This window comes from Natrix helvetica (genome assembly GCF_964273705.1).
Source record: "Natrix helvetica genome assembly, chromosome: 12".
Taxonomy (NCBI): domain Eukaryota; kingdom Metazoa; phylum Chordata; class Lepidosauria; order Squamata; family Natricidae; genus Natrix; species Natrix helvetica.
In genome coordinates, this window is record NC_138556.1 from 18,395,201 (window position 1) to 18,412,913 (window position 17,713).

The 17,713-nt window shown below is 48.5% G+C and overlaps 1 protein-coding gene across 1 annotated transcript; it reads left to right on the plus strand.

Annotated features, from left to right (window-relative positions):
- Positions 1–1,496: 1,496 nt before the first annotated feature.
- ISL2 (ISL LIM homeobox 2) lies at positions 1,497–16,170 on the plus strand. Its single transcript, XM_081965179.1, has 6 exons — positions 1,497–1,578; positions 3,072–3,261; positions 4,484–4,758; positions 9,199–9,485; positions 12,825–12,992; positions 15,263–16,170. Exons 1-6 carry the CDS (start codon positions 1,521–1,523, stop codon positions 15,377–15,379), a joined length of 1,095 nt encoding a protein of 364 aa, XP_081821305.1. The 5' UTR covers positions 1,497–1,520; the 3' UTR covers positions 15,380–16,170.
- The last annotated feature ends 1,543 nt before the right edge of the window (positions 16,171–17,713 follow it).

Genomic DNA, 17,713 nt, shown 5'->3' on the forward strand with positions numbered 1-17,713 from the left:
GTTCCATATTTGGAAATACATTTCCAGTTTTTCCAAGAACTGGAAAACGGAGAACTTAGAGCGCCGGGCTGTCTTTCTGCTGTTTACCCCGCGCCGAAGAAAACCGAGGCGATCGCTGGTGGGATCGACTTTGAAAAAACAACGCGACCAACAGATGGTTAAGCTTTCGCGCCCGTGGCAACCATAAAACGCAGCTCCTGCGGTTTTCTTTTTCTTTTTAAAAGACCTTGCAAGAAATGAATAAAGTTGAGAGGACAAGTTTGGGCAGAAGGATGAGGACTAGGAACGGTCAAAAACCGAAAATGAAATTTACAGAAGGCTCGGATTTGGCGACAGAGGGATGCGCGACGTTTCCTTTCCAGCACGGTTTCCCCTCGGTTTACTCAAAAAGTAAGGAATCTCTCGGTTGGGTAGAAAGAGCGTGGATCTACTTACTAGCGAGCAAGCTAAACTTCCAGGAGGCCAAGGAAGCGCGCCGAAGACGGCGCTAAAATAGAAATTTGCAATCTCGTATTTCGGATGCGATCCTCTCCCACCCACTCTGGGTAAAGCGGGATCGGGCCGCGCTCGGAGTATTTGCTGGGGAAGGAAAGCAATTAATTTATTAAGCGGAACCCCCAGAAATGGGGGCGATCGTGACTGGTGCTGTAAGGTTATCTCTGCGGAGTCAGGAATGCTAAACCAGACGATTGGATGGCCTCTTCCTCCTCCTCTTCCTCCTCCTCTCTCTCTTCCTACCCATCCTCACCCTACTAGCACTGATGATGTTAGCTAGTTGGGTAATGAAATGTCTGCAAGGAAACAACCAAGCTCAGAAAGCACCAAGGACCCCATAGTTGTCCTCCTCCTCTTCATCCCCATCATCCTCAATAATTATTATTTATTGCAACATTGCAACAAGAGTCCCCCCCCCGCTGCGTTTTTCCCACGCCCCGAAGCCCTTCTGCAAAGGACGGAGACAGGGCGAGGGGAGGCTCTGCTTTCCAACCAAAGCTCCCCTCCAAGGAACCGGACAGCTGCGCCCACCCACCCCTCTCGCCCGCTGTGCAAAGCCCGCTGAAGTCGCCGCCGCTGCAAGCAGCAGCAGCAGCAGCAGCGGAGAAGACAGGCGCACCCCCCCCCCCACTCCCGCAGCCCAGCGCCTTCTGTCCGGGACCCAACGTTCTGCGTTCCATTGTTCGCCTTGGGCCAATGGGCTCCCGTCGCCGCCGCCTCGGCCAATCGCCTGCGTGGGCTGCCGTGCCGCTCTCTGTGACGTCACCCCCTCCTCCTGGTCCTCCCCCTCCCCTCCTTTCGGGGGCTGGGTGGGTGGTCCGCGCTGTGCTGACGTCATGCTGCGTATGGGACACTCTTTCTGCTCTCCGGCCGGGCTGCGGGAGTTTAGGCTGGAGCAGAGCAGCGGCCGGAGACGCCCCCCCCCCTCTTTTATTATTATCATTATTATTATTTTTATTCCTCCTTCCTCCCCCTTCTTTTTTCTTTCTTTCTGCATCACAACGTTTCCCCGCATCTCCTTCTGCATGGTGGATATTATTTTTCCTTCCCCTTTTGGAGGTGCGATGGGGGATCACACGAAAAGTAAGTCTCGTTTTTAAAAAAATCCCCCCCCTCCGCTCAGACCCCGCGCTGGGAAGATTTGGGGCGCACGGGGAGGAGAGGGCGCGCAAGGATGTCTTTGGAAAAGAAGGGGGTGCTTTGGATGGAGCGCTTGGTGAGAAGAGAGAGAGAGAGAAAGAGGGAGAGGGAGAAGGTGCGAAAAGAAGATTTATGAATATGATTATTTTGGTTCGTCGCACAGTCGGCCAGATGTTCAGCCTGGATTTGGGATTTTTGTGTAGCTAGTGAGTCCTTTCCAAGGGCCTGGGATAGGCAGCTGTGGATGTTGGATGGAGTTAGAGACGATGATGGTTATTATTATTATTTAAGATTTCATCGCAATTCGATTCACAGTCTGGGACTGGTAAAAACGGAACAATTCCAGTCCTAATCAAGGACCTGTTAAAGTAACGTCTGAGGATGCAGGCAGTTCCGAATAAGGTGGCTTTTTTTTTTTTTTGCAGTCAGAATATTCAGGGTCTGATAAATTCAAAATGTCCATGTTTCTAAGTAGCTCTTTAAGTATTGCTATTACCTACTATTTCTTCCTCCAATTATTATTATTATTATTATTATTATTATTATTATTATTATTATTATTATTATTATTATTATTATTATTATTTCTTTTATTCATTAAACATGAACCTCAGTCAACTGGACATTTTAAAATGTATCAGAAATCATTGACCGGCGCTGATGGTCCATTTAGGTGGCGATTATTATTATATACTCTATTCATTAAACATGAAACTCAGCCAACTGCACCTTCAATAATGCATTATTATTATTATCATTATCATCAATATTATCATCATCATTATCATCATTATTACCTTGTTGTTGTTGTTGTTGTTGTTATTATTATTATTATTATTATTATTATTATTATTATTATTAACTTTATTCATTAAACATGAAACTCAGCCAACTGAACCTTCAAAAATGCATCACAAATTATTATTATTACTATCCTCCTCCTCCTCCTGCTAATGGGGAAGTTAATTTAAAGTGGGTTGCAATCGCTTGTGCCTCGCAGAAAGGGATTTTCCTACATCTCTATATTTCTTCCTTTAATGTTATTAATTGGCCTTTATTGCCCGGAATAATTGAGCACCTCGCCAGAAAGTGTCCAAGGAAAAGATGATGAAGATAATGAGAGTCGATGCTCTTTTTTTTTCTCCTGCATCTTTTCATCTAAAAAAAATCAATCTGTAAATCATCTCTAAAATAATTCTCAACCTATCTGGGAAACGGGGCGATGTGGAAAAACGGCTGCCCAAACACTTCCCTCCCGCTGCTTTTTCCTTCCTCCGTCTTCCCTTGGTTTTTTGGGGGGGAGGATTCGGCGACCCCTTGGGGGCTCTCCTGCCAGCCGGGGCTTCAGAGGGGCGCGGTCCCTTTCCTTCGGCCCAACCCGTTGCGAAGTTGTCCTGAAGTGTCCTTTGCTGCTTTTCCCTCCCCTCCCCCGGCAGAGAAACCCGGGATCGCCACGTGCGTGGGCTGCGGGAGCGAAATCCACGACCAGTACATCCTCAAGGTCTCGCCGGACCTGGAGTGGCACGCGGCGTGTCTGAAGTGCGCGGATTGTAGCCAGTACCTGGACGAGACGTGTACTTGCTTCGTGCGCGATGGCAAAACTTACTGTAAAAGAGATTACATCAGGTAGAACAGACCCCCCCTCTTCCTTTCCACGCGGGAGGGGGGAGAGGGAGGGAGAGGGGGCTCCCCTTTATTTTGAAGCTTCTCCTGGGGGCTTTCCGCGGGCGACCCCCTCAGCTTGGGGCTCTTGGCCTCCTGGCTTCTTGGGGTTGGTGGAGTTTGGGGGTTTGGTCCTTGTCTCGCCTCCCTCTTCCCTTGCTCCCCCCCCTCCAGCGTTTAGTAGGAGTTTTCTTTTGGTGGGGGTGGAATTTAAGGCGGGTGGCCGAAGGTGGAGCGAGGCGCGTGGGCTTTTTTGAAGCCCTGATGGCGGGAAGTTCGAGTCGCCTTGGCAGGAGAAGGGAAACCTTTGTCACTCCCCCTCCTCTCCCCCCCCCCGGGACAAACACACACACACACACACACACACACGGACTATGGACAACGCTCACCTGGAGGCCTTACTGTGTAATTCAGGGAGAGGGAGGATCCCTTGCCCAGACACGCGTAGCCCTTTATAACATAGACACAAACTTTTGCACGCTCACTTTCCCTCTCGGTAGAGCCCTTGGGGAACTCTTGCACCAACACACACACGCATGGACCGATGCTTTTCATTCCACTCCACTACATGCCTCTCTGAAAAATAGTTGGGGAACCCTTGCACAAACACAGGCGTATCAACTTGCCTTCTATACAATGGGGGCACAAGTCCTGGCACACCCACAGGCCTGTCTGTAAAATTCTTGCACACGCACAGATCCACTCACTTAATGCACACCCGCTCAACGCACTTAATGCACACCTGCTTCCTTATAGACTTGGGGGGGGAATTCCTTGCACGCGGGCACACACCTGTGCACAAATCCTGAGGCGGGAGGGGGGCGTATACTTATTCGGACATTAATCCCACTGATTTCGAGGGAGTTTATTTAGAAAAGAAAGGAATCCGCAGTTTCTTGGGCAGATGAAAAGGAAAAAGGCCCTGGATGAGAATCATATTCATATTACTATTATTATTACTATTATTATGAATAATAATAACAATAATAGAAAGCTCTGTTGGTGATTGAGGGAGCGGGTTTCTTAATTCCCTCCTTTGTTTAGCTGCCGTTAGCCAAATGTCCGTCCGCGGAGCTCCTTGGGGGCTCGGGGGGCTTCGGGCTCGGCCTGCGAGGAGCTTCCAGGGCCGGGCCGGGCCGGGCCGGGCGCTTGCTTGACCGCCTCCCTCCCGCCGCTGGCTCCGCAGGCTCTTCGGCATCAAGTGCGCCAAGTGCGCGGGCGGCTTCAGCAGCAGCGACCTGGTCATGCGCGCCCGCGACCACGTCTACCACCTGGAGTGCTTCCGATGCTCCGTCTGCAGCCGGCAGCTCCTGCCCGGGGACGAGTTCTCGCTGCGCGACCACGAGCTGCTCTGCCGCGCCGACCACAGCCTCCTGCTCGACGGCGCCGGCTCGGCCGAGAGCCCCCCGCGCAGCCCCGGACACCTGCAGGGCGCCAGGCCGGGACACCTCCAACTCCCAGGTAAGCCTCCAGCCCGGCCGAATCTCATTCAGTTCGCACCACTTCTTCCTTCCTTCCTTCCTTCCTTCCTTCCTTCCTTCCTTCCTTCCTTCCTTCCTTCCTTCCTTCCTTCCTTCCTTCTTCCCTTCCCTTCCCTTGCTCTTCTCTCCCCTTTATTCCTTCCTTCTTTCTTTCCTCCCTCTTTTCCTCCCTCCTCCCCTCCCTCCCCTCTTCTCTTTCCTTTTTTCCTCCCTCCCTCCCTTTCCCTTCCCTTCCTCCCTCTTCTCTCCCCTTTATTCATTCCTTCTTTCTTTCCTCCCTCTCTCCCTCCTTCCCTCCCAATCTGTTTCTCTCCCCCCCCCCTCTCACACACACAATCATTCCTCTCCCTTCCCAAATCTCCCTCCCTTTCTCTGCATTTTCTGCTCCATCCTCCCTCCAGCCCTCCCTGTATCAACAACTCCATATCTCCTCCGAGGGCTTGGGTCTGTGTCCCCCTCCCCATCTCATTCTGTTGGGGTGGGGGAAGAGTCTTTTTCACAGGACTTTCACCGTTTCTGGGGGATCAATCATAGCTCGGCTGCTCTCACTGGTTAGGGCACTTTTTAAGGTGCTCTAAATTGAAAAAGGCCACGTAGCTATGTCAGAGGTTAGGAGGAAGAGAGGAAATAACTAGAGATTTTAATTTTAATCCACAGGTCCTGGGCATGTTTGGGGCAGCCTCTTTACTGAGCACCTTCCGGCTGTGCTGCCTAACTAACTCCCACCATTCCTAACCCAGATGCTGGCCCTGGGTTCAAGGAAAGGGGGAAAGATTGGCATCTGGGGCAGAGGACAGCAGAAGGCCTGGCCCTTTGCCTGTTCAGGGCTAGCCAGGAAGTCCTAATTTTTGAAACTCTCACCTCAGGGAAATCCCCTAGAATCAGTGGTTCTCAACCTTGGCGACTTTAAGTCCTGTGGACTTCAACTCCGGCTGGGGAATTCTGGGAGTTGAAGTCCACAGGACGTAAAGTCGCCAAGGTTGAGAAGCACTGCCCTAGACCCTCCACTCTCTCCCTCCTCCCCCACCCTGATTCTTTTCCACTCCCCTTCTCTTCCAAAATGTTCTTGCCAAAATATACGTGGGTTTTTGTAAAACAGATGGGACTCACAAGGAGGTGCAGCAGCGAACGCCCTTAAGTTAAGTCACTATTAACTTAATGAGTTAATAGAAAGCAGGTCCTACTCCCAATGTCAAAATAACGGTGTGTGTGTGTGGGAGGGGGGTGTTTGGTAGATCCCTGGCTTAGCCTCAAATGTCGTTTCTTGGACTGAAATCTCCCGATTGCCTCCAAACAAAAGAATACCGGGAACTTCCGGGTGTGGAGAGGGGTCCCCAGGAATCCCCCCTCCACTGACCCTCACTAAGAAGACGATCCTAAAATAAAACTAGTGTGGATCCTGATTAAATCTGCTCTGACACATTTTATCTCTTTCCCCAAGCCCAAATCTGCCCCTGCCAAGCCAGCCCAAATGTCACTGTGTGGCTTGTTCTGTGGTTTCAATTGCTGCATCTCACCTGTGCACACCTTTACCTGTTTTGCCCTCTGCTTCTCCGTCCCACGCGCGCCTTTATGGTGTTGGAGGCCAAACGGGAATCTTGAAAATCGATTGGCGGGGAGGAGGCAAGGAGGAAAAGAGAAAATAAAAAGAGAAAAAAGAAAGGGGGAGAAAGAGAAAAAATATTAAAAGGGATTAGAAGGAAGGGGAACGGGAGGGAAAGAGAAAGGGAACGAAAGGAAGGGAGGAAGGAAAAAGAAGGGAAGGAAAGAGAAGGAAAAAGAAGGGAAGGAAAGAGAAGGGAGGGGACGGAAAAAGAAGGAAAGAGAAGGGAGAGAAAGAAAAAGGGAAAGGAAGGGAAAGGAAGAAAGGAAAAAGAAGGGAAGGGAAGGGAAGGGAAGAGCAGGGAAGGAAAAAGGAAGGAAAGGAAAAAGGGAAGGAAATGCCATCTTTCCTCTTTCTCCTAACCTCAAAGATCCCTTTGCCCAGGATTAGATTCTCCGTTCTTCTATCTAAGGGCCTCTTTTCCCTGGATAAATTTACCCCCGCAGGCCTAAAACCTCGCAGGTTTTACTCGGAAGGAAACTCCCCGCGTCCCCAGCGTCCTTGCAGCCGGGGCTCCCCAGGCGCCTCCGCGTCCTTCCGTCCCCAATTGAGAGAAACTTCCCACCAGGTGAATCTGGCTGAAAACGAACCCAGCCGAGCTCGGATTCTTTTCCCTACCGAAATCCGGGTGGGCCACGAAGCCGTTGATTTAGAATTAATTAAATTTAATTAAAATAAATGACAATTTATGCATTTTTTAAAAAATAAAACGTGTTTGCGGAGTGGAGCCGCAGCGGGACGCCTTGCAAGATCCGTGTTTTAAACGCGCGCGGCCTTAATTCCGCCCCGCGAAGGCCCGGGGGTGGGTGGGTGATTCACGGAAAAAACCTGCGAGGGATAATCGAGAAACGAGCTTTGCAAAGAGCCAGGTGGGGGGTTAGGGGGAGGAGGGGGCTTGAGAGGAATTGGGGAACCAGCCGGGGGTCTCCTCCGTGCCGAAGTGGGTCGATGCGCTGCAGCGGCGCGTTGAGCGAAGTTAACCACAGCTCCTTCGCGGGCCTGGAATCACGCGCGATTCATTGGGTGGGGGGGAGAAATGTTTAAATCACGCACACAACTCGTTCCTAGCGGACAAGGATGCGCCTATGCGCGTGTGAGAATTACCACCCGTGCAGGCGCTCACGATTGCACGGCACGGCGATTTTTTACGGGTGATTTAAAAAAAAAGAAAGAAATTAAGCAGGCCAAAATTCTCTTTTTCGGTTTTCTTTCAAAAACGTTTCGACTTCGACTGGTTCTTTTCGCATTCGCTCCTCGCGGCCCAGTCGCTATTTCTCCTAAATGAATGTTTTAAATCAGTTGGCGTTTCTGATTTTAAAAACCGACCGAAAAAGAAAAGATTCTGGAATTCCGCAGGGCCTTTGCGAGGCTCCTGAGGTTGAACATTGGAAAAGTTAGCAATAAAATAAAATAATAAAAATGAAATGTCAGAAGGATTGGAAATGGGTGGGGGGAGGGACCTATTTTGAGAGGAATAACAACAACAACAACAACAATAATTATAATAATCATTTATAATTATAAACAACCCGCAAGTCTCTCTTCCAGATAGGGACGGAGAATTAATCCCAAGAAAAAATGGATTTTTTTTTTTTTGCGTGGGGGCTCCCACACGGCCTTTCAACCTCCCCCACCCTTGGATTTTTGGATCCGACCTGTGCCGTGGGACCATCCCGAGGCGGGTAATATGCCAGGATCCCCGCTTCACAGGTTGGACTCGGGTTTTTGCAGGAGATATCACCAAATCCGTTTGCATCTCAAAAGTTGAACAGCCCCAGTCAGTTTTCCTGCTGGGGAAAGATTTTTTATTTTATTTTTTGGGGGTTGGGAGGGAATTTAGAATTGGTGTGTGTGTGTGTGTCCAATTCTACAGGTCCCAAAAAAAGAAAGTAACTTCCTTTCTCTTGGAGAAAAGGGAAAGTTTACTTTCGCTTTTAGGGTAGACGCATTTTATTGCGCTGGGGAAACAACCAACATTTCTCGAATTGGTTTTTTTCTCTGAGTTTCAATCTTCTTTTTCCTTTCTTGTTTGGAAGCAATGAAATGGGAGGCAATTTAAGTTTCTCCCGTCCCATTCCCACGGGCGAATCGTCGGTTTTCCGACGGCTTCCCCAGTTCGTTCTGCCGGGCACTGCCGGATCGCTTGTGCTGCTCAGCCGCCCCTCCGTATTTCGAATAAAATGGGTCCTATTTTCTGCGCCCCGTTTTTAGGACGAGCTGCTCCCCCCACAAACACCCCCGCCCAGATGGAGACAGGACAATTGTGCGTTTTTCTGCCTCATTGCTGCCTGCCCAGCAAAACGAAGAAACCCCCCTGAACGTCAACATCAGAATGGTTTTATTTTATTGTTTATTCGATTTATTTGCGGCTCATCTCGCTGTCAAGCGGCACTGGGCGACCTAGGGCGTGTTTAATGACCACTAAATTATGATTAGGCCCCTGGTTAGGTTCGCAAAGCAGCGGGGATTAAGGCCGAGAGGACCAATGATGCAAAAAGTCTTCAGCAGGAGAGGTGCCTTCAGTGACTTTAGACCTGGTGGCCTACCTCGCAGGGTTGTCGTTGGGGAAATAAAGGGGTCCCCCCGACGCCTTGGCCTCTGGAGGAAAAGGGGGTCGCTATCCTGGCCACCGCAGATTAACATGGGGATAGAAAATATTCTCCAAAAACATATGGGATGGGAGGGGCTCCCCTTTGCTGGGGGGGGGTGTTGGGCTTCTGCGCCCCTCTTTCTAGGGGACGCCTCGCCCTCCCTCCCCGCCGCCTCGTTTTCACGCCGGCCTGGACCCTCCCTCTCCTCCCTTCCTTCTCTCCGCAGACGCGGTGCCCGGGCGGCAGCCCTCCCTGCGTCCTCACGTGCACAAGCAGGCGGAGAAGACGACACGGGTCCGGACGGTGCTGAACGAGAAGCAGCTTCACACGCTGCGCACCTGCTACGCGGCCAACCCGCGGCCGGACGCGCTGATGAAGGAGCAGCTGGTGGAGATGACCGGCCTGAGCCCGCGCGTGATCCGCGTCTGGTTTCAGAACAAGCGCTGCAAAGACAAGAAGAAGTCCATCCTCATGAAACAGCTGCAGCAACAGCAGCAGCACAGCGACAAAGCAGTAAGTGGGCCAGCCGAGCCGAGCCGAGCCGGGCCAAAGCGCCTCTCCCGCTCTCCTCTCTCCCCGCTGGCATGGGGAGCGAGAGTGCCCCAGCCCAGGAGCGAGCCAGCCATGCCCCTGAATCTGGTGGGTTCCTTCCTTCCCCCACCTCCGACTCTCAGGACTACAGTTCCCATAATGCCAGTGGAATCCCCCTTGCCAGGCTCTCAGGACTACATTTCCCATAATGCTGAAGGATTTCCCATTCCCAGGCTCGCAGAACTACAATTCCCATAATGCCAGCCGGATCCCCTCTCCCAGACTCTCGGAAGTAAAATTCCCATAATGCCAGTAGGTTTCTCTCTCCTCTCTGATCTCTCTTTCTCTCTCATTTCTCTCTCTCTGTAGGGAGTCCTGGTTTTTTTTTGGGGGGGGGGTGTAACTTTCAGGGGGGCAATGAAGGGAATTTCAAGTGGCAGGAAGGTTCCCCTGGCATCAACGTGTGTTTTGCCAGGGAGAGGAGATTAATCCATTAAGGGAAATTCTCAGGATCAGGGCTTCTTTGGATCTCAATTCCCTGGGGTGGGGGTGGGGGCATCAACCAGTCCCACCGATCTGGAGTAAGCCCCGTAGATTTGAGGCGACCACGTCAGGATTCCAAAATCTAAGACCTTCACAGTCCAGATATGGTAGCCCTACGTTGCACCATAGACTCCAAGGCAATGGCTTTATGTACAGTGACCTAGTACACCTTCTGCTTTGCTCAGGGTGCAAATCTACTCAGTACCTAAAAGTAGGTGCAGTTCCTCTTTGGAACCTAAGCACCTAGTTTCCCATACCTAGCATTGCACCGCAAAGAGTTCTCCACCATCAGGCTCTTAAGCGCAGCAATAATATCTATTTTTATTTGCGGCTGTCTGCCAGGTGATATTTAAGCAATATTGATATCCCCCCCCCCCCGGACTCAAGATCAATAGTGTCTTGTGTAGGAGATCTCTATGTGAGTCAGTCTGTCTGTCTGCAGGGAAAGGCAGGAAGATAATGGTGGCAACAACAACAACAACAACAACAACAACAACAACAACACAACAATAGCCAGAAGGATTTGTCGAACTTATTTCTAAAAACATCTGCCCAAAAGCAGCTGCGATATCTTCTTTATATTTATTTCATCTATGGAAAAGTAAAGGGATTGTTTCAAGTATGCCTGATTTTGGGGGGGACTGTTTTTAAAGCAAGCCAAATTTTTAATGTTTGGTTGTTGTTGTTTTAGAAGGACTTCCCAAAAATATGGATAGCTTAGCTGCGGTTTTGTTTGCTGTTTTTCCCTTCTGCTCAAAGTTATTTGATCTCTGCTGTAAATTCTGCAGAAGGCACATTTCAGCCTGCCTTCCAGATGTTCTGAGCTGCTTTGCTGAAAACCATCATGGTTGCACCAGATGGGGAGTGAAAAAGGGAATGGGGGGGGGGTGAAAGCAGAAGGGGGAAAATAGGTGGGACTGGCTCTTGGCCGGAGGGGGGGGCGTATTCTCTTCCTCATTTATCAGAATCAAATTACTTTGATTGATTCCGTAAATCAGAGGATTGAATGTACTCCCTGCCATCGATGGCTGATGGAGTGGAGCAGCTGTCTGATAGCAGGGCGGAGTGGGTGGGTGAGGGAGTCTTCCGGCATCTTAAAAATTAATTCCAATTCTTCCCAGAAGGAGTCAGAAAAGGCAAGATGGCGACTTGCACAGTCAGAGCTCTGTCCCCTTTGGGAGGGGGCAGGGGGGGGTCTTGGCTTTTAGTTTTGGCATATTTAGTTTTTTTTTTTACTTCTTCCTGTTTGGAAATGATATCGAGAGGGATGGATGGATGGATAGGTGATAGATAGATAGATAGATAGATAGATAGAGAGAGAGAGAGAGAGAGAGATGATAAATAGATAGATAGATAGATAGATAGATAGATAGATAGATAGATGATAGATAGATAGATAGATAGATAGATGATAGATAGATAGATAATGGATGGATCCAGGGGCGATTTTCCTATAGGCTAACTAGGCTCCAGCCTAGGGCCTCAAGATCAAGAGGGGCCTTTTATTTTTATTTATTATCCGTGCCACATTTTTTATAAAGGTTAGTACCAATTACAACATGTTTCATTTAATATATTGATATATATCACAGTAATAATGTATTTTATTATCTCTCATGTAATTTACAAACTTAAAAATGGGAGGTGAAAGGGCCCCATAAGTGGAATAGCCTAGGGCCTCTTTTCATCTAAATCCGGCCCTGGATGGATGGATAGATTATAGATAGACAGACAGATAGATGATAGACAGAAAGACAGGCAGACGGATAGATGATAGATAGATAGATATAGATAGATAGATAGATAGATAGATAGATAGATAGATAATAGATAGATGATAGATAGATAGATAGATAGATAGATAGATAGATAGATAGATGATAGAGATAGATAGATAGATGATAGATAGATAGATAGATAGATAGATAGATAGATAGATAGACAGACAGACAGATGGACAGACAGACAGACAGACAGACAGATACAGATAGAGGGACAGATAGATGATGGATGGATGGATGGATAGATAGATAGATAGATGACAGACAGACAGACAGACAGACATTGGCATTTAGCTTATTCAGTTTGTGAGGATTTCTAAAAAAAATTCCACCCCTCGAAATAATTTTCTAGTTCCTCAAGCTAATTAAAAGTAATCAGAGGATTCTTTCTCCATAGAGATGTGGCTGTTCAGCACTTTGATGTACTTCTGCATACATAAAGAACTGGAGAGTCCTTTAGAAGAAAATCTCTCTCTTTTGTGGCTTCTTTTTCTAATCAAGGGCATTATGAATTAATAAGAATAATGACAATAACCTCCCTCATTGGCCGATCATTTATCGGCTGCCAGAAAACTCTGCCCACCATTGAGAATACCCCTGACCATGTCAAGAGTTCTCAGTGCTAAGTGGCCAGTTATCCCTGCACCTCCCTCCATAGAGTTGTGGATTGCAAGATGTGGCCAGGGCTGATTTTTTAAGCCTCTCCCTTTTCTGGTCCCATTCTCTGCAGCTACGGTGGGACATTCACCATTAATTCCACAGCCGGGGTGTTGGGCTTAGGTGACAGCAAAGAGATAGCTGCTTTAATTTCTTATTAAAGAGACCCCCCCAAAAGCCCCCCAAGCTTCCCCCAATATGCCATCTAGAAACAGGGGCCAAATGAAAGCTGAAAACAAATGGCAGAGAAGGTGGGATCATCGTTGACCCGAAGCAGATTCGGCTGCATTCTAGCTGACCTTTTCTTCTCCAACTTTCTCCCTTCCGGTCTTCCCCCAAGAGTTTGCAGGGCTTAACTGGCACCCCGTTGGTTGCTGGCAGCCCCATCCGCCACGACAGCACCGTGCAAGGCAGTGCGGTAGAGGTGCAGACGTACCAGCCACCGTGGAAAGCTCTCAGCAATTTCGCTCTGCAGAGCGACTTGGATCAGCCCGCCTTCCAGCAACTGGTAAGAGCCTGAGAATCCACCCCATAACTGGAGGGCAGGGAGGGCAGGGGTGGGTGGGAAGGTGCCTTTTGTTGCATTGCCACCTTAATCATCCCCACTCATCCCTAGGGCTGGTGCCCTGGTATCTCTGCCTGCATCAGTCACCTCCCTGGATTCTTTGTTAAGAAAAGTGGAGAATACTATATGGAAGGATTCTGCCCTCCCCTCCATCAATGCTGTCTCTCTCCTCTTCCCTCAAAAATCCCCACCCCCCCAAAATCCCAAGGCTGTGCATTTGAACTATGGAGCCCAGCCCTGGGAAGGACATTTTCCCCCACCCCTTCAATTGCATCTGGGAAGACAAAAGCGTCGTAAAATACGGCTTGCGGAATGACCTCGAATGCAAAATATTTGACAAAAGATTGGCTGCGTAAGGAGAGGGAGAGAAAGAGAGCTGGCCTAGCTTTGGGTGTGGATGAGAAAAGGAGAAAGAGAGAGAGAGACAGAGAGACAGAGAGAAAGAGAAAGTGAGAGACAAATGGAGAAAGAGAGAGAGGGAGAGAGAGACTAGCCTTTAATTGGGGCTGATGGTACAAAAATAAATATTTTAATAACTTGGTTCTGGTATGTATGATGTTGGAGAAAAATGTCCAGGATTGAGGGCAATGGTGTAATGGCACACCTGACACAAAGCAAGCTGACAGCAAGAAAATATCCTTTTGCAAAACATGCATGGAAGGTCTCTGGTGCATGGCAGGTGTCTTACAAATCAGAATAAAGGTAAAAGTTCCCCTTAGACATGTGTGCTAGTCATTCCCGACTCTAGGGGGCGGTGCTCATCTCCGTTTCAAAGCCAAAGAGCCAGCACTGTCTGAACACATCTCCCTTCCCACCAAAGGTGGTTCCTATTTTTCTACTTGCATTTTTTTCGCGCTTTCGAACTGCTACGTTGGCAAAAGCTGGGACAAGTAACGGGAGCTCACTCTGTTACGGGGGCACTAGGGATTCGAACTGCTGAACTGCAGAATGTGGGACTTGTTAGGCAAAGGAGGTTCCCACCACTAGGCCACACAGCTGGCTTAGCTTAACCTGCACCTCTAGGTCTCCACCTCTTCCCAGATCATGTGAAGTTGGCTTGGCTTCTAGCGTGGACTTTGGCATATGTGTGGGTGAGAGAGACCCTCCCAGATAGATGTTGTGTGAAGTGTGATAAGTTAGGATTTGGTGTCTTGGGCAAACCCAAAAAATGGATGAATAATCCCTTAAGTGGGGCCAAGCCTGTGGGTTTGGATGCAGCTTCAGTCCAGCTGCCAAAATTGACATCTGAATTGGCTGCAAAAATCTACTCGGCTTCAATGTCAGGAAGACATGGGGGGGATTTCTATTCCTTTGCCAGGTGGTGGGGGGAACATTTATTTATTTAGTAAACATATTTGCTGCCCATCTCACGACGGGTCTATTAAAAATCTCTTGGCCTGGTTGTCAAAGCCTAAAAAGCTGCTGTATGCAGTCGCTGAGCTTGTCGATCAGAAAGGTTGGCAGTTCGGCGGTTCGAATCCCTAGCGCTGCGTAAATGAGTGAGCTCTTGTGACTTGTCCCAGCTTCTGTCTTCATAAATATGAACCAGTTGCTAAGCAGCTGAATTTTGATCACATGAACATGTGGATGTGGCAAAGGTTGTAAGTGTGAAAAATGGTCACAAGTCAATTTTTTTCACTGCCGTTGTAACTTTGAACGGTCACTAAATAAATTGTTTTAAGTCGAGGGCTACCTTAACCCTTGATTCTACAAAATGCCATGTTTCTCTGGATGGGAGAAATCAGTTGACAGCTTTGGCTCAGTGGCTAAGAGTCTGAGCTTGTTGATCAGAAAGGTCGACAGTTCAGCGGTTCGAATCCCTAGCACCGTGTAACGGAGTGAGCTCCCTTGACTTGTCCCAGCTTCTGCCAACCTAGCAGTTCGAAAGCATGTAACAAATGCAAGTAGAAAAATAGGAACCACCTTTGGTAGGAAGGTAACAGCGTTCTGTGCGCCTTCGGGGTTTAGTCATGCCGGCCACATGACCACGGAGACGTCTTCGGACAGCGCTGGCTCTTTGGCTTTGAAATGGAGATGAGCACCGCCCCCTAGAGTCAGGAACGGCTAGCATGTATGTGTGCAAGGGGAACCTGTACTAAAATAGAGTATATCCTGTCTGAAGACTCCTGATTTTTACCCATTGAGGCTGTTTGTCCCATTTTTCTAACTCATCTCTCCCCATCTTGTTCCTTTTTTTCAAAATCCATCCACAGCTCTCCATTTCTGAATCCGGCTCCTTAGGCAACTCCTCGGGTAGCGATGTCACCTCTCTATCGTCCCAGCTCCCTGATACCCCCAACAGCATGGTTCCTAGCCCGGTGGAAACGTGAGAGGGTCTTTGGAATGCCTGACCTCCGAGGACTCTTCCGCATGCCTATTTTGCTTCCTGCATGAGAACTTGAGCGCTAAGCCAACACAACGTGTTAAATTATTCTCTTTATTTAAAAACCCGGCTCCATCTCGACTTCTGTCGGTCGGTCGGTCCATCCGTGTCTGGAAGTCTTCCAGGATTCCTCTGACTTTGCCAAACACGGAGAGGGAAAAGGAGTTAAACTTCCCAGGAATTCTGGCCTCCCCATTCCCCTCTCAAATATTTCTGGATTTTATTCGAAGGAGCTTCAGATCCCGTTCTTGTCGTTTCTAGAAGATGGCTTTCCCTCCATTCTCTTGTTCTTTTTCCTCCATGGAAGGACTCAACTCAACGTGGAACGGTGTAGATCCACGCAGACATCCGTTGCCTTCATCTCAACCAGTTCTGGAGGCCCATCGCCAACTCTCTTGCGGCTTCTCTCTTCCCTGGAAAAAGCTGGAACATTTTCCCCCTTCTGTTCCTTTGGTGGTCCCAAAAGAGGAGAATTTCTCCCCTTTTCTCACTCTCTTTCTCTCCTTCTGAGCCCGTATGATTGCTGGAAAAATCCCAGCAGGACTTGTGTGTGTGTCCTGTCCAAATCAAACTCCACACCTCCCTCCCTCCCCCATTGCCAGTGTTAAATTATCTTATGGATCATGGAAGGTGTGTGGTTCTTTCTCAGCCTTTGCAAACCAAAGTAAGTTATTGTTATTTATTGTCGCGCAGCCGCAGTGGCTTGGAGAATTTGACCCGAATAATAAAAAGAACAAATACTGGATAAGAAATGGTTCCCATCCTTGTGTTCTACCGCTTGGTCTTCCTAAACACTAAGTAAGCTGTCAGTCCTCGAAGAACTCGAAACGCAGCTCTCCATTCGCTTTGAACAGTTGATGCCAAATTGTAAAGTTTAATTTGATAGTCATTCCGTTCGGTAGTAAAAGTTGAATCTGGTTTCCGGTGCCTTTGCACAAATGAGCATGGGATGTTTTTTTAGCAGCGTAACAGGGCACATAGTCACTTTTTTCGGCCACTGTCTATTATTATGATTTCTTTTATTCATTAAACATGAAAGTCAGTCATCTGAACCTTTAAAGATGTGTCACAAATACCAGTGACTGGTGCTAATGGTTGATACGGTTTGCTGCCAGCGTCCTGGGTATCAACCAAGGACCTTCTTAAAATATACCATGTTCCGAGTAGCACAGTTTTTTGCAGTTCCGCTGGTGTTCTTGCAGGAAGCTGCAATTTCTTGACGTGTTTTGCAAAATTCTTGGACATGGTGCCAAGTGCCCCGATGACCATGGATATCACGGTTACATGCTTCATCCGTAGCCATGTAGTTTCGATGGCCAGGTCGCGATACTTCGTGATTTTTTTCCAGTTTTTTTTCTTTGACTCTGGCGATGATGATGGATTGATTTAATCTTCAATTCGATTCACAGTCTGGGGACTGCTAAAAACTTAACAGTCGAAGTCTTAACCAAGGACCTGCTAATGTTTGAGGACATAGGCCCATGATGGCGAATCTATGGCATGCAAAGCCCTCTCTGTAGGCTCAGCTCCTCCGCGCATGCCCAGGTGCCTCCCACCAGCCAGCTGCTTTTTGAGTCTCTGACACCAATGCATGGGGGAGGGGTGCACGCAGGGCCAGCGCATGTGGGGGGGTCATGTGTGCATGCAAGGGGCCGGGGGGAGCACGAGGAGAGTGCATGTGCATGCACAAGGGCAGGGGGGGATGCACACATTGCATTATGGGTGTGCGCGCACACTCGTTTTCAGCATGCAACAACAAAAAGTTTCCCCATCACTGATGTAGGCAGTCCTGAAATAAAGCGGGCGTGTTTTGTTGTTGTTTTTTTGCAGAGAAGTCAGAGAATATTCAGAGCTAATAAATTCAAAATTTCCATGTATCTCGGCAACCCACTGGGTAATGCTCCAAGGGTACTATTGGTACGGCCACTGGTCTCTTCCTCCACAATCACTCACCTTCAATCTGCCGCGTTTCATTATTTTTTTCTAGCCGTTATTATTGTCAACACACAAGAATGCATTCATTGATTGGCGTTCATTCGTTATATTTCGCTTCGAGGGCACATGTGTTTTCATGAACTCAAAGCCGGCTTAGTCCTTTCTTGTGGCTTCTGGAGGGTGGCTCTGTCCCACTTGGTCGCTCCCGCAAAAAAGTAATAATAAATACAAATGTACAATTCGATATCAAGAATGGTTCCATAAAATTGTCGGCCAATTTGGGCAAAGGAGAATGTACAAGACTTCACTGACTTTTCTTCAGGGATGCAAGAATAGCCCTAATTCC

What these genes read in the sequence shown, in the direction of transcription:
- ISL2 (XM_081965179.1), top strand. Translation starts at nt 1,521, where the DNA reads ATGGTGGATATTATTTTTCCTTCCCCTTTTGGAGGTGCGATGGGGGAT. An exon ending in GATGGGGGATCACACGAAAA is followed by an intron (nt 1,579 to 3,071) that starts GTAAGTCTCGTT and finishes CTCCCCCGGCAG; the next exon opens with AGAAACCCGGGATCGCCACG. An exon ending in TGTAAAAGAGATTACATCAG is followed by an intron (nt 3,262 to 4,483) that starts GTAGAACAGACC and finishes CTGGCTCCGCAG; the next exon opens with GCTCTTCGGCATCAAGTGCG.